Source organism: Amphibalanus amphitrite, unplaced genomic scaffold (genome assembly GCF_019059575.1).
Source record: "Amphibalanus amphitrite isolate SeventyFive unplaced genomic scaffold, NRLGWU_Aamphi_draft 000861F_arrow, whole genome shotgun sequence".
NCBI classification, from domain to species: domain Eukaryota; kingdom Metazoa; phylum Arthropoda; class Thecostraca; order Balanomorpha; family Balanidae; genus Amphibalanus; species Amphibalanus amphitrite.
Window position 1 is genome coordinate 253194 of NW_024882355.1, and position 21994 is coordinate 275187.

At 49.2% G+C, this 21994-nt stretch overlaps 1 protein-coding gene across 1 annotated transcript; it reads left to right on the forward strand.

Moving 5' to 3' along the window:
* Nucleotides 1-1628: 1628 nt before the first annotated feature.
* Nucleotides 1629-21177, forward strand: LOC122367290. The gene is made up of 2 exons (XM_043340258.1): nucleotides 1629-1797; nucleotides 18483-21177. Exons 1-2 carry the CDS (start codon nucleotides 1783-1785, stop codon nucleotides 19488-19490), a joined length of 1023 nt encoding a protein of 340 aa, XP_043196193.1. The 5' UTR covers nucleotides 1629-1782; the 3' UTR covers nucleotides 19491-21177.
* Nucleotides 21178-21994: the final 817 nt, after the last annotated feature.

A 21994-nucleotide genomic window follows, 5' to 3' on the forward strand; every position in this document is an offset into this window, starting at 1 on the left:
GGCGCGGCTTAAACGACACGCCAGGCAAGCATGATTTGAGTAAATGTTTCATTTTCGATGCATTACAAAATGCTATCAAAATAGGTCACTTAAATATGTCGTAGCTCGGCTGGGATTGGACATACCTAAAGTCCGATAACCAGGGCCAGGGGAGAGCGCCCCGGCCCTGAAAAACGCGTTTTTCGCTCCGCTGTCTAACTAACTCTACCTATAGACCAATAACTAACAAAGATAGGTACGAAGACAATGGCGTTATCAACCGAAAGGTTCCCTAATGATTATTCTAAAACCGAAAATGTTTGCCCTCAGCTTAATTTAAAAGGTCCAAAGTCAAAACCAGCATTTATAGGCATTGCGTACCTAGTACCTAAATAGTGATCTCATTATTTGTTCGAAAAGAAAACATGGCGCATAAAATTAGCCAAAGCTGCCCGGAATTTAACGAATTCTTTGGAAGACTACGATGGTTGCGCAAAGTCTAAGCTCAAGGTCAAGGTCATTGTCAAATATGACCTCGATCTTTGCATTTTTGGTGTACCTATCTACCTTCCCACAGAGTCTCCCCGGTGTGCGATGCTTTCCTTACCGGGCTGGGGAGTATTCGGACACTCCCCATATGGGTTTCCGCACATATCTACAGAAAGGTGGTGCAGAAAGTGCTAATGCTCGCCATAGTGGCTACCGTCCTGATTCCTGAACGCTTTGAAACTACCACTTACCAGCCTGCTTGATAAAAGCAACAGTACGAGACGAGTATACATATACATTATACATGTATCCCTTACCGGTTGGGGTCTAGCGAGGGACATACAAAGCTATCTCGGGATTTCAAGTCTGGTCTTTTTTGCGACCTTTTCATTATAAGACAATGAGATTAAAGTAAAGTGCGCCTCTTTTTTTGACGAAAGTCATAGAAAGCACTCTTTGCATCGTATAACAGGCTAAAACACATTGCATCAGAAAATTGCACCCATGGACGATGACTAGTAATTATATCGCATACGTTACGATTTGTGACGTTCCGTAGGTAAGAGTGCGGGCTTACAGACATTGCATTTTTTCTTGCCGAGAACCCTCGAATGAAATAAAATCCTGAATTAATTTAACGATTCCGTGACACTTAAATTCCGACCGTAAAACATTTGAGTAAGTGCCTACATACAGCCTTGCCGTATTCCGCTATCCGGAGGCTAGCTGTCAGTTGTTGCCCGCGCGGGACCAGCGCGCGGGCGGCGTCAGCCCGTCGGACGACCAGCCCAGCCGGTCCAGCCCAGCACGGCGCTGGTCGGCGCGTCATACTCGTCCAGTGCGCATGCGCCGCATGACGCAAGGCCGGCTCCACCGTCGCACCACCATGCGACCGGGAACGCTGGGGAGCTCAGGGCCGAGGCTGGCCAGGCGAGTCCCACCGACCGGGACCGCCGTCGCTAACTCTGTCAGCTGCGATCGATGTATGACACCGAAGCGGATACCGCTCTAGCATACCCCAGGTCCCCAGACCTGACTTGACCTGGCCCGACCTGACCCCCTGCCTGGAGGAGCCGTGCCCATACAGCCCGCCGAGCCCAGTCCGACTGTCGTCCGCCGCCGGCGCCGGCAGCGCCATCTGCGCATGCGTCACCGACTCGGCTGGGCGGAGCGGAGCGGGGAGCCGAGCGGTCCGCCGGCGGCCGTCAGACTGAGGCGGCATTTCGACGGAGCGGGGCTGTGACCGACCTGTCCGCAGTACAGAAACCGTGCGCTCGGCCACCATTGACCCTATACCGATCATGGCAGCCGGCGATGAGTGATTTACAGGTGAGTCCGACCCGGGGCAGCCGTGTGGGCCGTTATACCGGCGTCTCCTCCCCACCCCGCTCCCTGACCGGTCACGTGGTCTCGGGTCGGACCGTGACCTCGGCTGGGTCACAGGTGGGATGGGGTACGGGAGTCGGTGGTTTGAAGGGCTATGTTCTGATAGAACTGAGCTTGGTGCATGCTGCTTTGCGTAAGCGTTTGTGTTGATTAGCGGATAGTTGTGAACTGTGGTTGTCTTCGGGTGCTGTCTATGAGACGAGCGCCACGTGAGAGCTCGGGTGGGGAGGGGAGGGAGGGGCAGTGGCCATGCCTGATGCAGATCGTGTTCTTTTTATACATTGGGATATGCCGGTGACTGCTGCGCGTAACTTTTATAGGCATACTTTTTTGATTATTTGACATAAGTTTAGGTATAACCCTGTGCGCACGTTTTCTCTTAGAATTATTCATTTCACGTGCTCGCCAGATTTTCTTAGTGCACAGCTAACTAACCGAAAGAAAATATGTTTTTTTTTTGTGGTTAAATGCGTTATGAAACATGCTTAGGGACAAATTTTCATCATGGTATGTAGGACAGGGTAAGAGTAAGTAGGGTATGTACGTTTATGCGTACGTATATGCAAAAAAGCGCGCTTATTCAGTAAATTCTTATAATGCATCAATGCAACTGGTTATGCAGCACTCTTCAAACTCCTTTGCCGCAAAAAGGCCCGACAAGCTGCAGTTACAGTGCGTATACCGCATGACTAATATGTGGCGTATGACTAAAGATGTAGGAAGAAATACGTACGCTCTACGCCAAACGTAATTGCCTGTGCCTTGTAGGTACGGTAGGTATAGGTACGGTAGGCGATTGTGTTTACTGATTATAGTTTCATTTCGTGCTATACGGTATTGATGATAGGCTACAAACCAGTAAAATGCCTTTTGGGGCGACCAACAACGGAGCGAGCGAGAGGGTGGGCCTTGCACGTCCGAAATTGCGGGGGGTACCTCCAGTTAACTGTGCACTGCACCCTACTAACCGGTCCCTAGCGATGTGCCAAATTTGAGCGCAATCGGCCCAGCCGTTCTCGAGATCTGGAAGCGGCACCCTGCACGTGCGCACGTGCAAAATGGGTCCCAACTGACTTTTGCACGGCACCCTACGAACTAGTCCCTAATCATATAATACCAAATTTCAGCGCAATCGGACTCGGTTCAGCCGTTCTCGAGATCCGGAATCGACCCCTGCACGTGCGCACGTGCAGCTGCACCCCAACTGTGGCACATGGATACGCATTGCCTAGTGGGTGCCTACCTATCTACATGCCAACTTTCAGCGCAATCGGCCCAGTAATTACCGATATATTGCAATTGTTGCAAAACGGACACCTCTTCGTTTTGCACGTGGCACGTGCATAAGGGGTTACCCACATGGATCGGGAATAGTCCAATAATTGGTAGAAGGAAATAGGAATGAAGCTACCCTACAAAAATTACCGCATGTAAATCGGTGTGTTGCTGAGATATAAGCGTCGCAAAAGCGTGACCACGGCCGGCCGCTCATACTCAGAAATTTCCGTATATTCTACGTAAAACTCCGCTCGCTTCGCTCGCTCCGTAACAAAGGTATTTCAAAGGTTGCGCATTAACCCGCGCCCCGCTGGGGGGGGGCAGAATCTGCCCCCCCGGGGGCAGAATCTGCCCCCCTCCCGTTTTTCGCCAATAACTTCTAAACGCGTTACGCCAGCGACGTCAAACTTTCAGTACCTTATCACTCATCAATTTGACACGTTCCCTGAAAATTTGAGCGAAATCCGTCGGAAATTTTTGAAAAATTGACGTTTTTGTGACGTCATGTTCGCCATTTTCGCCTCAAAAACGGCAAAATTTCAAACGCCGCTAACATCTTCATTTTTAAAGGAATCAAGACGTAACAAAAAAGTTTATACGTGATTCCTCTTTGTCTATCAAATGGCTATCTCGGTTTTTTAAAAATTTTGGATTTTGGCCGAATTTTTTTTCTCAAAAAACTGACTTTTTGGGAAAATTATTATAAAATCCACAATTTTGAGTGTATCGAAAAAACCGGAATATATGTCAGAGAAGTAGTCTATGTGCACCTATATACCAATTTTTAGAAGAATCGGTTCAAAATGTGGGAGTTATTCAAATTTTTATGACGTCACGACACACAAAAATTTTGAAAAATGATTTTTTTTTTGGGGGGAAGTTCTAGACCTCGTACGGAAACAAAAATAGCACCATTCGATTCGCCGTGAAAAACTGCATCAGATAGACTGCTTTTTAGGCCTTAACAACCAACTTCAAAATTTGACCTCACTTGACCTGACCTTGACCTGACCTCGACCTGAAATTCATCCAGAGGTGGTCCATATCACTTATTGAGTGTGCCTATTGAATTCTATGAGTAAAATGACCCATAAAACATGTGTCGCACATGCCCTTTTCTATATTTTGTTTTTGGTGACCTGACCTGACCTGACCTGACCTTGACCTTGACCTTTGAATGACATTGTATGCAACGAATATTGTCTTGGTAGTCTAAGAACACGTTTTGGGCAATCAGTCTCAGTCCATTCTCCGGCAACTACGGTGCAAGGCCGATACTGTAGAAACTTGCATTTTGTACCCTTGACCTGACCTTGACCTGACCTCTGACCTACTTAAGCAAAAAAATTTGGGCTATTTAGATCCGCCTTGTTGAGAGCTTTCGATTGCCGTTTTCCCCGTCTTTCTACGACCATCGGTTCGGAAGTTAGACAGGGGGGCAGAATCTGCCCCCCCCCCCAGCAGGGCGCGTATGGCTGAATAGCCCAGCGGGGCGCGGGTTAATAATGATCACGGCTCAGACTTTTCCATACGCAAGCTGTAATCCTTTTTTAGCTCAATAAGAGCTCATATTGTTTCATGATGGTTCCTAGCTAAGCGTTATCATTTTATTTCAAGTTCGGCCTTTTTTATAAGATTAAAAATATCAATTCGCTTGATCACTTACCTTCGCCCTGGTGGGCTTGGGGGTGGGGGAGGGGTGGAAGGGGGGGGGGGGGTGCCATACCTCCCAGAAATTTGGTACCTACCTATAGCGTATGATGCATCAAGTTTGCATCGTATGTTGAATTTAGACCCCAGATTACGTAAGGTCAGGTCACGAGATCAAGTTAGGCGACAATATCTCTAGAAAATGTAATTCCGTCATTCTTACATTTTTTATCGTAGAAATTTGAAACTCGGGCGTTTTGATATAGACAAATCAGTATCAACAATTTGTAATTTGTATATTTCGGAAAGTTATATCGGTGACCTAAGGTGAAGTCAATTTTGCGACCTTCTCTTCTACCTTTAAGTCAATGGAGAAAATTAAAATGCTCTTCTTCAGGACGAAAACACTGTCAAGCATCGGAGTACATGTAAACACGACACGCTGTATAAAAAAAAATACACTCGTGAGTCGTGAGTCACCCATCTTTATGCCCATGATGTCATCTCAGGTCATGAAACGTCTCCAACAGTTTGTTGACAATAACGTTACATAGAAACATCCTGGAGCGACGAAAACGCTCTAGATGCGTTCAACTCAACGATATAAATCGACTAGTATGTATCATGAGAACCTTTTCCGTGAACTTGACCTGAGATTAAATTTGGAAGCTGACCTTTTCAGGTCAACCTATAGGTAGTTCATTCGATGCGTCTGGACGGAGATACGCGATGCCAGTAAAATCAACGTACTACAAGCTTGGTGTTAAGAGTTACCTATTGCAGAAAAACTTTTCCACAAAAACGTCAAATTAAGTTTTTGCCCTCTAGATGCTAAACCGTTGACCCTAGGTCAATTCTCAGAACAGTATTGAGAAAGAGCTTCGAAAGAACTATCGAATGCGCTTTTCCGCGGCACTGTAGCTCTATTTGCTGTTACGTTGTGCGCCGATTTGCGAGGACTTGTCAAATCGGGGAAAATTCGTGATAATTTTACATTTGGTGACCTTCAGTGACCTCAGCGATTGCCTGATCGAAAATTACCTTAATGATTCTGAAAGATCTTATACCGAGCTATAAGATTGATTTTTTCCGTGTTTTCCAGCTTTCTTTCTTTCCTAGATAACCTGGGGTGCCATGGCGAAGTTGGCTGAGACCCCATCTGGGTGCAGGTTAAATACGTGCCCCGCTGTCAGGATGGGGCTAGATCCCTCCCGTCCGTGTTTCTTAAGCGAATCGAATGGTGCTATTTTTGTTTCCGTACGAGGTCTAGACCGTCCAAAAAATCATTTTTCAAAAAATTGTGTGTCGTGACGTCATACAATTTTGAGTAACTCCCACATTTTTGAAACGATTCTTCTAAGAATTGGTGTGTAGGTGCACAAAGACCACTTCGCTGACATTTATTCCATTTTTTTCGATACACTCAAAATTTTGGATTTTATAATTATTTTAACAAAAAAGTCAGTTTTTTTAAATTGGGCCAAATCGAAAATTTAAAAAAACGAGATAGCCATTTGATAGACAAAATAAAATCACGTATAACCGTTTTCGTAACGTCTTGATTCCTTTAAAAATGATGTTAGCGGCGCTTGAAGTTTTGCCGTTTTTGAGGCGAAAATGGCGTGATATGACGTCATTTAAACGTCATTTTCTCAAACATTTTCCGACGGATTTCGCTCAAATTTTCAGGGAACGTGTCAAATTGATGTATGATAAGGTACTGAAAGTTTGACGTCGCTGGCCTAACGCGTTTAGAGGTTATTGGCGAAAAGCGGGAGAGGGTAGATTCTGCCCCCCCCCCCCGCGGGGCTCGGGTCTCAGGATAGCAAAAACGGTTGAATTATAATGGTTAACGTTTCCCTACATCGGCCAGATGAAAATGTCGGTCGGTCGTGCCTTTTTGAGTAGCTAGCGCCTAATCGGCGAAATAGTTTCTAGCTAAGATAATCTTGCATGACCCTGACCTTTGGCAGTTTCATAGCGGCACATGAAACACAAACAGGGGCTTGATAAGCTTGAAAATGTTTCAGAATATTTTAGAATTCGGTATATAGGTAAGACACAAAAAGTGCAAAGTTTTAGGTCAATTACTAATTCAAAAAAGGAACGACCGACAGACATTTTCATTTGGCCGATAACTATATGTCGTCAATAATTCATTACTTTTGTCCAGTCAATTTTGAGCACACCTGCACACATCACATCAAACTGTGATCCCGATCAGAGATGTTTAGCTCTGACATCACCAGCAGGTGCCATTAGGAGTCAGCATGCAGTGAGATTCTGCCTGCACCGCCCTCGGGTCCCGGCCGGGCGGTGGCCGAGCGGGGAGGGGAGGCTGCAGACTGCAGGGCCCTCCGCTCCGCTCATCCTCAGCTGTGTGGTCCGTGACCGCCGCTGGCGGCGCCGGACGGCGGACCCACGCCCGCCGATGGACGGCCGGTCAGGTGACGGCGCGTGCCATGCGAACGGCCGCGACCTACCCCACTCCGTGCACGGCGCCACCGCTGCACACAACACACAGCCGTGGCCCATTCGGCGGCGCCGGCACGCAGAGGGACGGGCTCTCAGTGGCAGGTCGGCGGAGCTCGCCTCCGTCTCCCCGGCGCACAAAGAGCCCGGGGGTGTCGGGGGAATTTTGCAAACCCGACATGTGCTGTTTCCGGATGAGACTAAATGCTTACTTCGAAATCTAAGCTGCGTTGCGGCATTGGCGGTTATGTGCGGCGTGTATGCCGCATGATTAGTAAGCGGCGACCACTAAATTAAAAACTCAATAGCTTTGACCTCTTTTCAATGGATAACACTGCATACCAAAAATGTCCATCGCTCTCGTCATAGTATATTGAGATTTAAATAACTAACTTATTTACATCATCGTTTTGAACCAAATTAATACTTTCAACTTGACCCTCGCCCGTATTGGTGTTTTTCCAGCCGCGAACGTATAAGGTATAACCCCTTGCCGTTTCGCTCCTGATCAAGCTAGAGCTTCGCGGAAAAAACGAGCGTGTTGCCCGTGACGAGAGGAAGCCGATGCTACCCAATTTTAAGGTCCTAGGTCATCGGTTGACCTTCCAGGTCAGGTCAATGACCCAAAAGGCGGAAAATTGGGACCTGTTAGAACGTCGTAGTGTGGCTGCTATGTTTTTTTTTTCGGGGTGCTGATCACGAATATCATGCTAGTTTTTATCACGGATGATGTCTTCATTCATTTAGGCCAGGTCGGGTCAGGCCAGGTCAGGTCAACCAGTAGAGGTCCTGCCGGGTATTTGTAGTAGGTTTCAATCGCCTCTGACAGCCTCGTAACATGTTACGAAGGCACCAAAACTACTTTGTAAACGTTCATGTGGTTGCTAAATTCGAATTCAGCTCGAAAAACTGGCCTAGAAACATGTCAAACTCGAAAAAGTGAACCGAGGTCACCAAAGGTCAATGACTGACCTGACCTTCAGGTGACCTTGACACCCACCCTAATGCATGGGGGCAACATCATATCACGTGTTTGAACGCTTGAAACTACGAAAAGACTGCAAACGCGCTGCTAATGCGAGCCGACATACGCTGAATCGCGGTTCCGGCCAAACATGGTCTCGAAAAGTAGGTCACAGGTCAAAGGTTATTTGCGTCAGGGTCATGAAATTTTCAGGGTAGGTGTAAAATTGATCAACGCGAGGGTACTAAAAGTTACGTCGTGATCGGCCGCTTTTTACGCGAGTTATTCGCGAAAAACCGAGGGGAGTCCGTTCGACCCCCCCCCTAAAGTGCGAGGGTTAACTCACAGTCCGAACTCCGAACAAGTTCGGTCTTGTTTGTGAATTTGTCGGAGCATCACCTAAATCTAGTAGAGATGATGGAGGGAAACTAGGCTTTTAAGGAGGGAAGGGAGTCGGTGACGGTCAGGGGCACTACAAGCAGAGCAGTCATAAGCTGGTGACAGGGCTGACATACCATGTTTTGATAGCATGACTGAAACAGACTTTTTGGGTAGCCTGGAAATCGCATGCGAGAGCCTATTGAAATTCTTACATCGGCCTTTATATGCACCAGTCGTATACAGGTGCGGGATTTGGCATACGATTTCCAGACAATCGAAAAACTGTTTGGAGCCAACGAAGGAAGGAATGAGTGAGTACTAAGTTGAAAGCATTAATTTGGTTCAAAATGATAATGCATATAACTTAGTTATTTAAATCTAAATATCTTATGACGAGAGCGATTGGCATTTTGGTATGCAGTGTTATTCATTGAAAACAGGTTGGAGCGTTTAAGTCTTTAATTTAGTGGTCGCCGCTTACTAATCATGCGGCATACACGCCGCACATAACCGCCAATGCCGCAACACAGCTTAGATTTCGAAGTAAGCATTTAGTCTCACCCTTGCCTGACGAGATGTTGTGTCATGGAGTGGAGTGACCGTACCGGTCTCTGTCCGATGTACTAAACTCCATGCAGAACGGGGCTCAGAAGGTGGCTGATACAGTTAGTACGAGTATATTGGCACAGAGTTCTGTGCGCCGGGACATGGCACGTGGATCCGACCCGGGGCCGCGTGCTGAGCGCAGCGCGTTAGGCCGCGCGCGCCGCGCAGCAGACGACGCGAGCTCGTTGTCATAGTTACGCTGTCGTATACTGCCATCTGTGCGTCCCGGCTGAAAGTTTCGTCTATCGGCCCGGCTTGCCGCTCGACGAGGCCGCTGCTCAGCGCTGGCCAGCATGGGTTTTCCGCGAACCAGTCGACGGCGACGCTAGCGCCACCGAGCCGCGGCGGCAGCGGCGCGCACCAAAAACTCGATGTGCCCTGTCTGACCGGCGGCCGACGGAGCGGTGGGTCGCCGGCCAGCGACGACGGCGGCGCGTGGCCCGGCCGGTCGGCCAACGCACCCGCCGTCGCCGCGAACGGCGCACCGTCGGCAGCGACGCTGGACGGCTCGTGTTCAGCCGGCGCTCGGTCCGCGCTCGCTCGCCGAGTTGCAGCTCTCGCCAGCAGCGGCGCGGCTGGAGCGCGCGCGGTAACCTTGGCCAGCTGCCGTGACGTCAGCTCGGACCAGGCCTCCGCTTGGGCGGCGTCCGCGCGCGGGCGGCAGGGGCTCGGGAGTCGTAGCGCCGCTCGCGCCCCTGCTTTCACCGCGACCCTCCGAGGGAAAACGCCGAAGTGGGGAGCCGCTCTGGTGACTGGGTATCTCTGCAGAGACTGGAATAGAGGGAGACCCGGGAACTTACTGACCAGAGAATACAGGGGAGACTGAAATACAGGGTGTGTGTCATGCGAGAGGACTGTCGTCTTGACGACTTAGTCGTTTAGAATAAAAAAAAACATTGAAATCATCGCGGCGATTTCACGCCGGCCCGTTGCATCGTTCTCCGATCGGAGCAGTGGCGAAACTGCCCGCTCCCCGGCGCCGCGTCGACTGCGCCGAGGCAGCCGCCGCGCCGGCGACGTCGCTGCCGTCTCTGGCGGCCGCCGACCAAAGTGGCTCTGCCACGAGCGGCCATCCCCCGGCAGCCGGCGCCGCGATTCTGAGCCTTAGCGCCAGATCGAAGCTGGCGCCGACCGCCTACGTTTATTCTCGCAGTCGATAGGGCCCAACGTTTTTGTTTTGCGCCGTTGCCAAGGCAGCGGCGCAGGCGATTGTGAGCCTTACGTGGTCGCCTTCTGCCCGAACTTCCATTTGGAAGCTTGCCAAGGCGCCGAGGCGGTCCGCTAGGCTGGCTGATGCGAAGGGAAATTATGAAAGAGAATCAGCTGTTGAGGCGGGCCGTTTGTAAACAGGTACGATATCGGCGCGGCCTGCAATGCGAGGTGGAAGAGGGCGCTGAGCGGTCTCCTCTGATACCTGTTGAGCGGCGCTGAACGATTTGAGGCGCTGTCCGTCTGACCGTCTGTGGCTCTCTTGTCACAATCGGCGGCGGCACTGATAGTCGCAGAGGCGCCGCCGCTCGCCGCAGCCGACCTGAGCCCGGTACCTGCCCCGTGCAGTGTGCGCCATTACCGACACCCCACCGGCGATCCCCGCCGCGTCTGACATATACCTGTGTCCGGCGAGCGCGAACGATGCCAATTTTACGACAAATTGGTGCACACTACCCGTGTCTTAATTAGTCCTCTTTTATGAAAGACGCATTTCATAGGCGATGCCTAATTGTCATTTTGATGTAGGTATATCTAAAATGTTGTTGCTTCTGCTTTGATTTGTTCAGAAGCTTTTGCCTTTATTTCTCCTGTTTCATGAAATTGTCCTATTAGATTAACGTTTCAAAGTTTCCGTCAATTGAGTTTGAGGTTGTGGTTTACGTATAGGCATTCACTGTCCCCTGTCGCATCTAATCTGATTTTGACATACATCTCACATGTTAGTGTTAGCTGATTTTTTTGTTAGCTGAGCTGAGTTTCACATGCTGGCTATGGCACCAAAACCTTCCATTTGCTTCCATTTTCCATTTTGCGCAATATCTCTATCTGAGGAATGGTGAAATTTTGACTTTAACATTTGCTGAAGAATACGCACTGGAATAGCATGAGACTAAAATATAAGCACCGTTTGTACTTTGTACTTTATAGACATTGAAATTTAGCATATTTGCATTTACCTGTCACACAAGAGCTTAATTATTTTGCTACACGAATACGATGCTGGTCATAACTATATGTCGTAGTCGATCCCATACCTACGTGCTCATGAATGTCGCCCGAACATGTAATTACATAAATATAAACGTTACGTTGAAAAGTAACCGTCACCTCATGTTTTATTCTTTCTTCGTTGGTACCTCTTCATCCATATAAACCTTTAATCACAATACCTATAAACCTATAAAATTGTCTCATATACATACCTATTAACGTTTAATGTAAACGTTTCCACATGTAAACGTCACCCATGGTTTGTAAAGTCTCTTTTTTATCGCATCATTATGTAAACGTTTCCCATGCATTCGATCACAGACTTCCCTATAAAAAAATATGGAATATGAATAAATAAAAGAATAAAGAATATGGAGAAGTATGTATAGAGAAGTATGTGCTTCGATAAATCAAGCAATTTATTCTAATGTAGAAAACGACTCGGTTACCTGGTTCGATCAACCTTGTACCTGTTAGAAATACGCGCTCCCTTTCTCTATTCGACAGTCTCCTGTACAGTGTAGAGAAAAGGGTCCCTACAAGCCCCATGTGCTTAGCGCGAGCTCCGTCTCTGAGTGTCAATCCGTCTATTGGAGCGAATCATATCAAACGAAATTTCAATAGCCAACTCCTGCGTGTTCTGCGTGTATCGGTTTAGCTGCATCCCTTGTCTCTCCCATGTCGGGTGTTCTACCGTCCACCCAGTGCGCGGGCGACACCCCGTGCAGCACCCTCTCGGCGGGGGCGCGGCGGCCGGTGCCTGCGCACCGAGTGTTTGCCGCCGCCGCCGCCAGAGGACAGGCAGGTCGGCGGTCGGCCGCTGCGCAGGCCGCCGCTGCCGCCTGCCGCAGGGTCACGGGTCGGCGCGGTCATGGCCGAGACCCGACCTCGACCGACATAGCCTCCACCGGCCGGCCCAGGGGAACTGAGGGCAAACTCAGCGGATTTGGCGCCGTGTTCAAATCGGTTATTTAATGCGGCTAAATTCGTTTTGCCAATCGGATGCAAAATATGAAATCGTAGCCTTGTCGTTGTCAGGTGCTGTGGTCTTCGGATGGATTTGATATTTTCTTTTGGTTCATTTAAACCATGTTCCCAAGGCCGACAAGTTTGGAGCATTGATAATTGCTTTTGTTTGGCTGTCAATCCAAAAGGCCCGACTTCTACACCATTTAGTGTAAAAGTCCGATAGATTTAGGTACATAACTAATGGCCTTCTCCAGAGTCGGTGCCCTCGATAACCTGGCAGGCAGACGGAAAGGCGAGAAAATAAAACAGTAGATACGATGTATTTTTAGTGCATTTTATTCGAAACCTACCTAATATACGTTCAGGTTCAACAGTATATTCGATGTAAAATATGGTCTCTCTCCGCGCTGGAGTGACATGACTGGTCTTTAGATTCATTTAAGTGGTTAACTTTAACGGCATAGGGGATGTACTGAGTCGGAGTCGGAACCGGAGCCGGAGCCGGAGCCGCCGGAGCCGAATCATTTTACTCGGAGCCGGAGCCGGACCCGCCATGACATTTCACCCGGAGCCAGAGCTGGAGCTGGAGCCGATTTTTTTATCCGGAGCCGGAGCCGGAGCCGGAGCCGGAGCCGTCTGAAATTGTCACGGCTCCGCATCCCTGCTTTAAGCACAATTTTAATTTCTGGGAACAGGGACCATAAAGCATAACGTTTAACCAAAAGGAAGAAGGAAAGAAAAAACGGCCAACTTTCATTTTGTTGTAGACAAAAATTTGCGGAGTACCTAATATGGATGTCATCATCATGAGTCGTTCTTATTTTATGAATTCCGCCCGTCACGCTTTCATAATTCGTTCGTTAGTTCGTTAGGTATTGTGCTCTGTGCAGGCTGCAGATTCAATCCAGCTTTCATTTTTTCTGCACCTTATTGCTTTACACATATTAGCACATATGCACGAGCTTTCTATTCGGTAGCCGATTGTGGCACTGTGCATGTCTTTGGCAATGGGGTGATGTTTTGTGCGTTCGTCCGCTTCGATAAATGCCCTAGCCTTATTACCTAGGTAAAACAGTAACCGAAAATGAAAACCGTGAGGGCGGTCCCTATATTCCTTTGTATATCGGATCGGAAGTTTATTCCTTTGATGTGTGAAAAAAGCAGTCTTATCCCGAGTAACATCAGTATATATGAACAGGGAAATATTTAAAGGCATCCATGTAAAACCATGGAATGCGAAACGCTTACAATATAAGTAGGGGAAGGTGGGGTAAGACGGCCCAGCGGGGCAAGACGGACCACCAGCCCTCCCGGCTGAACCGCTGCTGTTATCTACTGCTTTATGCACTCACTACCTTTGTTTCCCTTCGTAACAATGGCCACCTTGAGCTCATGAGGCTAGGATGCATAGCTTTTGAGTTATTGAAAAAAGTGTTGTTTTCGTCAAACCGATCTAATATAAGAGGTCTACGGGTGATTCAATTTTGGCGCCTTTATTGCATGATTAGTTTCTATTTTGCACTTTACGGTGAAGAACAAAGTTATAAACTTGGTTATAGTCACACTTTAGAACAGGCAAGGTTTCGCAATGTTGGACTATTTGACATACACGTCATGATAATGACAGAATTTAGATTTGGGGCAAGACGGACCACTGTGGTCCATCTTACCCTGCGGCGGTCCATTGTACCCATCATATGAAAATTCTTTTGAAAAAAGCATTGACACAAGTTTCAGTAGGCCAATTCTTCAGGAAGGAGTCTTTGTTGCACATGGACCATTGCAAATGCTCAGCTAGCATGCATTCATGCCAAACGACAATCAACACACATGTTCCCAGTATTTAGTCGCACTTCCATAACATATGAGTATAGAATAAAGGTTCATTTTGTTATTTTACCACTCTACTTACTCGAGTACAGATTAGAACTGTACCAAGCATGAATGGATAGCAGGCACTGCTGGGTGGTCCGTCTTACCCCGCGTTTTTTCTTATCTGAGTTTTCGACATGTCCCCCTTTAAGAGCATCCACCAGTCACCACCTAGATGGCTTTATTTTGAATTCAGTCTTTGCACATATCAAAAGAGGAAGGATTGAGCATTCAGAAGACTATAAACAATATGAGTTACGAGAGCAGTGTAGCAAGATATGCGGCCTCAAACCTTATGCTGGTCCGTCTTACCCCACCTTCCCCTAATAAGTATTGACTATTGCCGTTTGCGATGCTATACCTACTGTTTTATCATACTAATATTTCCAAGTGTTATTATCTGCTGCAAATTAATTTTAACATCTCCGAACCGTATTGGTATTGCTGAGGCATGGATAATGGAAAACGTATAGTATAGCATTTTCTTGAACAGCAGAATTAACAGCCGGGTCGCGCTGATAGTCGTGGTTGTCCGAGGGGACTTCTCGGTCTGACGGTATCTGCACCGGCGCTGATTCAATGCACGATACAACTGTGATGACCGGGCTGCACTGATAGGTGCGATATGGCAGCGCCCAGGTGTGATATGGCAGCCCGTTGCCTCAGCTGCCGTCGGTCGGTCGGCTCGGCGGCGGGACGGAGCCGCCGGGACGGTCGGCGCGGCGGCGGCCGCCGGCCAGTTTTCACCGTTCTGGCCGAGCGCGCGGCACCGGCCGGGCTGGTCGGACGGCGGCCCACTGCAGGCTGCAGCGCCGCCCCGACCGACCCGTCAGACAGGCTGGACCGTCTGCCCCGCCCCTCCCCCCCTGACCCCCACATCCGCCCCTCATCAACCTGTCGACACGGTGCATCATTAGCACACCTTGTCCTGCCACGGGCGACCGCAAGGCATCCCGCACCGCGAACGTGTCGACTGTCCACTGACTTCCTTTTTTAGTTTTTCTTATTCGTAATGTTATTAAGTAAATGCGTAGTTCTAGCACTTATCTGGGTATTAAACCCACCACTCCAAAAGTTCCCAAAGTATTTTTTTATAATTGCCGAAACGGAACGGCTCACGAAACCCGAAAGTTCAACAGGAGGGGGGGGGAGCAATGGGATGCCGTTCACCTTCTAGAAATTATTCATACCATCTTACTTCTTTAGTAACGAATGCTCATTTCTACGAATGCTCGTTTCTTAATTAGATATTCTTAGGTATGTTTCAAAAAGGAATTGATGTAGTTTTTATGCATGAACCTTTCTTACGCTGCCTTCTCTGCCATGAATTTTGGTGAAATGTTCTCATGATAAAAGTCGTTTGCCTACGACATGAGAGGACTGTACTTAAATTGCGTTTCATTTATGATTTTCGATAGAAGACATAAGGAGGCATAATAAACAGTATGACATGTTTTATCAGTTAAGTGCGAAAAAAAAAATAGGCATCCGTTACCTATAATTCGCGATAAGGTTGAGGGTTCCAACCAAAAACGACCGTTGCTGATCTGCAGATCAACAACGGTAGATCAGGACATTCATACAAGTTCTTTACGACTTTTATTTAGTGCTACACTTCGCTTGTGTGAGGCAAGCTCAATGTGATTGTAACGATCGAGCAGTGTTCAGACTCGCGCTTGCTCGTTTGTTGCCCTCTCCCCCCCCAAAAAAAGGCGTCTTACTGGTCTTACTTATGGCCATGGTACGATGAATGAATATGTAAGAATTTATAAAGGTTGCTGAGTAGTTAGAAGTCCATATTCGAATGAATGATTCGATTACAATTTTATCTGCCTTCTTTGTAAGAAAATCTGCTTATCATGAGGCAGAATATCCTAAGCTCTGTTTAAATTCACCAGCACCATATTGATTGTGTTTAAAAATGGATTAGAAATATAGGATAAGAGAAAAGGTTAAGAAATAATATATTACCTAAATGAGGAGCCCTTATTTTCGACATTCTTCCGTCTCCGAGATAAAAACGTGTGAACCTTACTTCAACTTTCCCATTAGAAATTCGTAATGGAATATTTGAATGTTCAGTCGCTTGCATGTTGAAACTATTCCTAAATTAACTTTTTAACCCGCGCCCCAGTGGCGGTCTCAGCCAACTTCGCCCTAGTGGTAGGGGGGGGGGAGGCATATGTTACCACCCACCTCTAACTCAAAAACTAAGAGGGCTAGAAAGACGCGATAAAAAGCAGTCAATAGCTCTTGATGCGTACGTTTGAAAGTATTTCTGTCATTTTTCATCTTAGAGCAATATTGGGGTCACCAGAGGTCATCAAAGGTCAAAATTTGCGAATTGCCATGATATTTTTCAGAAAACATGCCATTATCACAGGAACTATGGTGGCTAGAAAAACGCTTGGAAAAGCAATCGATAGCTTTTGAACTCTTCTTTTGATAAGATCATCATCAAAAATGACCTCAGGTCAACGGTTTAGCCTCCAGATGACAAAAACTCCAAAATTAGCTGTTTTTACGAAAAGTGTTTTTTCGACAATAACTTTTGACTAAAAAACACGACATTTCTATTGCCAGAATCGTGTTCCTTTCGCCGAGACGCGTCGAATGAACTATAATTTGACCTTGAAAGGTCAACTTGAAAATTTGACCTCAGGTCAAGGTCATGACCTGACTGGAAAGGGTCATGTTGCATATCAGTCGATGTGTCTCGGCAAGACAAACACAATGAAGCCATCCCCAGCGTTATACCTTTTTCCAATCGAGAGTTATTGGCAAAAATCTGTTTGTAGCCTCAAATGACCTCGGATGACCTTTCTTGAGGCTATCAGCAAAAAAGACACCTTACTCGTCACGGATGGTCCAAATCATTGTGATTCTGAAATATTTGGACTGTACCTATGCGTACACACGGATCTAGAGGCATTTTCGTTTTTCTCCATTGACTTATAATGGAAAGACCACGCCACTGACCTGACCTTAGGTCACGGATATAAAAAATCCGAGATATACAAATTGTAGGCGCCCATAACATCATGCAATCCACCAAGTTTAAAACTTTTCTGACAAACACTGCAGGCTGGACATGATTGCAAACTTTTTTAGGCTTGGTCAGTTAACTTGACCTGGTGACCTGACCTGACATGACCTGGGGTAAATAATTTCACATATTGTCCAAAATTGATGTACAAAAAGCTACTCCAAGCGGCGCGGCGCAACAAAAGTTACGCTGATATGGCTAGCCAGACTAGAGTATTAATTCCACAGTGAAGAAGATTCGTACTATACCTAATTCTTCTTGATACTTACTTCATGATACGTATAATATTTAAAATGACAAAAATTTTTACACCTTTATGCGGATGCCATCTTTTAAATTGATTCGGCAGGATTTCCAAAAGGAAATAGTTCCCACACCTGATGGGATAATTTCGGAGAAGACTTGACTTTTTAAAAAGTTCCAATCAGGCCGTTACAATTATTTTGAAGAAAAAAAAAAACTTGTGTAAAATATACCTACGTGTAAAATATACCTACATGGGTATATTGAAATATTTTACAACGAACCGCTATATATAAAAAATCCAGCATATCATTAAATATTTATACTGAAGTGAATAAGTTATCCAATATCCATATTGGATATGTTGCAGCTTATACTCGTATGTTCTTCAGCGTGCATATAGCAGGGGTCCTTGGAGCGTAGCGCGCTGTGCCTCCGGCGGCGCTCGGTGCCGGGCGGTCGGTAGGTCGGTACGGTCCCCCGCCGCCGCTGCGCCGCCGCGCCAGCGCTGGCTGGCTGGGAGGCGGCCCTGAGCCGACGGTGGCGTTAGTGGAGCACTCCCCTCCCTCCCACTCTCTCTCCCCGGCCCCGGCCCCGGCTGGCTCGCCCACGGCGCAGTCATCGGCGCTGCTCCGGGCGCCTCTGGCGGTGGTTGGGTGAACTATAGGTTCTAGTTTTGACTACCGGTGTCGTTTCTAGAGGCTTGGGAGATGCGTAGCAAAGCTGGGTTGGGGAGCTGAGTCTCAGTCGTCTCGATCAAGCTTACCACGTACGCCAATTTTACACTGAAACAGATATGCATTTTTGGAGGCTTTGGTCGGGAGTTGAACTCTGCCTGTAAAAAAAAGCCACAATGGCTTTTTTTTTGCTCGATCAATGTGTGTTTTAGCTTATTCCGGCTAGTTTCCTCGTGTCTGACCTTGTCTGTACGTCTGTTTGTTTCAGCTGAGTGTCTCCGACGCGGCGATGGGTCACGTACAGCCTGCGTCAGCGGGCTGTCCTCTGGAGCAGGCGGCGCGGGCGCACCAGGAGACCGACGAGCTGCGGAAGCGACCGCTGGACACTGCCGAGCCGCCGCCGCCCGGCAAACGGCTGCGGCCGGCACCCGTGTGGCGACAGGAGACGCCGCCGCCCTCGCCGCACGAGTCCTCCTCCGAGGCCAGCGAGGACGAGTCTGAGGACGAGGAGGACGAGGACGAGGAGCGCGGCTACCAGGGCAGCATCCTCGCCTCGTGCCTGCTCTCCGAGAAGCGGACCGCCTTCAGCGCCAGCCCGGAGTCGGCGGAGTCGGGCTACTCACCGGCCTGCGAGCTCGGGCGAGCCACCTACTCTGGGTGGTACTCGGAGGGTGGCGCCGGCCAGCGGCCACAAAACCAGACTGTCGAGTGTGACGGTAAGAGTTACATCCAGTTGGGCGCGGTGCCGGCGCGGCGGGAGCGCTCCCAGTTGTACCGGTACCAGAGGTTCACGGCGCTCCACACCACCATGCTCAAACTGAGCAGACACCGGCGCATGGTCGACCCTCCGCTGCGCAAATCGGTTCTCCTCTTCAACACGATGCGGCACATCGAGCGGGAGCTGGAGCAGGAGGGCCTCACTCTGGCAGCAGCCTTCAACCCGCACCACTTCGACAGCGGTCCTCTGACACTGGACCCGCCTCCCCCACCGCAGACGCCGCCACCTCCGGCGGCCGTCAGCCTACCACCGGCACCGGCCGTCTCTGCCTCCCCCTGCGGAGACAGCGGCTTCGGCGAGGACGAGATCAACTGGAGCTCAGTGCTGAGCCTGGGCAGCCAGCCGGAGCTGGAGCTGGTACCGCTGGACGCCCACACCGGCTGGCAGCTGACGCCCCTCTCGGCCGACGACGTGCTGCGCACCTTCCCGGCAGACCGGCGCGACGAGCCCGACGCGGCGACGGCGGCGGCGGCGCTCTCTTCGCTGCTGGCGCTATAGCCGAGCCGCGCCCGGACGGGGTGAGCTCTGACGGACGGCGCCGATACTGTATTACGGGTAACTGGATCACACTTACGTCCTCAAAAGAGCTGAGAAATTCACTTAAATCCTCGTAAACGATGTGTCCTACGCTGTTTTTATTTGAGTAAAGGGAGGAAACCTCCAACTCTCCTCATCCAAGTAATTTTCAGGTCACTCATTCGTTCTTCTATGAACTCGGTTTTAATCTCCCTGACCACTTATTGACCCGCACTCATAGCTGCTGACCAGTTCCGATTTAGTTCAACACGATACCCGCAATATTGTGGAAGTGCCGCTGTTGGGCTCGCCCCGGTCCTTGTTGGTGGATCGCTGTGATACTTCGAGTACCTGCCATAGTCGCTAGGTGGTAGCACCGGCGGCTGGGCCGCGCCAGCTGTATTTTTTGTATAGTGATTTTCCGCTGAGAGGCTCAAAGGTGTCGTTACGTCCGAATGCCAGGGCAGCAGCGGGCTGTGAGGGTCGACCGGGTCATGTCGGGTCAACTGAGGTCACCGGGTGCCGTTCGGGTCAGTTGAGGTCAGCTGGTGGCTGTTGGCGCCATCTGTCCGACTCGAGTACAAAGATGCGCCGCGTAGAGGAGCAATAAGCGACGCTCAACGGTCCTGCCCACCAGAGCACATAAGACGGCTCGCGCGGCCGCCTGGTGCGCTGTGCCATCCGCTGCTGCCGCGCCGACTCGCTGCGGTTGGAAGTACCGCCCTCTGGTCCGCGTGCTGTCCCAATGAGCTTCACCGGGTGTCGGGCGGCTGCCGCGCGGGTGTGTCCTTCAATGACAGGTAGCTGTGGAGTGCTGCGGCCCACCGTCGCTGTGTGAATGGTTCCGGCGACGACCGAGATTAGGGCCGCGTTCGGCGGCCCGCGAGTCCACCAGACGTGTCATACCCGCCGGTAGCGGCCGGTTTTATGGTACCAACACTGCCGCCGTCTGACCGACCGAACTGCGCTGTCGGGACACAGGTCTGCTCTGTTGGACAGCGAATGTACTGAGTATGGCGACTGAGAGATTTATTTTAAATATCTGTTCGTGCTTGTTTGTGCGTGAGGCTGTAGCCCCTGATCGCGAGTCGCCTCGCACTGAGGGCCAGCCAGATGGGGTATGTGCTACGGGACGTCGGTTAGTACGACTGGGCTCAACTGCCTGACATCGCCCGCTCACTGTATGAACTGAGTCGCGGTGTATGTGCTGCGAGACACTGACAAATTGTGCCGAGCGATGGGCGCTGCTCAGGCATGTATTGCTCTGGAGCGCATGACGATTTTGAACATGTTTTGATTTATTTATTGCAGCTAGTGACGTAGGTTAGCCATTAGGAGCGCGTGGGCTGCGGGCCGCACAACTACGGCGCCGATATTGTCGCAGTATACCGGCCGGATTTGTCACAATATCAAGCATCCATAATCAAAGCCCATGACTGCGACGCATCTGAGTAGCAGGGGACGACATTAGAGCAGCTGCTGGGTGCGGAGCGGCCCGGCCCGCCTCAGTCTCAGTCCAGCCTCTGGCACAGAGGACGGGTCAGCTCCGCGGCCCGAGCGCCACCGACGGAGCTCAGCCGGTGCCGCCAGCGTTTGTAACGCCTGTTTTGTACTTAGCGTGTGTACATACGTGTCACCCACGGCCAATAAACGTGAGGTCATACCGCGAGCTGACTGTATTCACTGGCTGTGATTGAGGGGAATGGGAGATAAGACCACCTTTACGCGCGTGGGAGGAATAACTGGGTGATATCGGCCCACAGCAATACTTACGAGGGGCGTTCAAAAAGTTCTCGGCCCAACCATGAAGGAGTTGGAATTTCGGCCTGTAACGCGGTGCATTCAATGATGTGTTATTGGGATGTCCACTTACGTAGCCAGTAACCAATCTGCCCTGTGATTGGTTCAGGCTGCTAATTAATCGTAACATAGTTTGCCATTCCCGGTCAGAATGGGCGACGCCCAGAAGAGAACAGTGATTTGGTTCATGCATTGCAGAAAAATGCACCAAACGTTATTCACGAAAAGCTAGTGCCAACACATGTTGAGGTTTGTCTTTCTTACAGTAGCGTCAAAAAGTGGGCATCTCTGTTCAATTTTGGTCAACAGATCATTAATGGTCACCCCCGCAGTGGCCAGCCATCAACAGCATTGTCTCAAGAAAATATGAAAAATAAGCACTTCTTTGTGAAAAATGACAAATGTTCTGGTCTTGAACAACGCAGCAGAAGCGGAGGTGTCTATCAGGCTCCTCAAAGTCATTCTTCAACAGCGTATTAATATGTTTAAGATCTCTGCAAGATGCATCCCCCATTTGCTGACTCCAGAGAAAAGGCAAACTCGTAAGGAGGCGTAACGAGAACATTTTGGCCCCTATATCGAAGATCCAAAAGAGGCCATTGAACTACTTGTTACCGTGGAGGAATTGTGGGTGTCACACGTTGACCCTAAGGGCGTGACCGAGTTGCACAAGTGGAAGCACACTG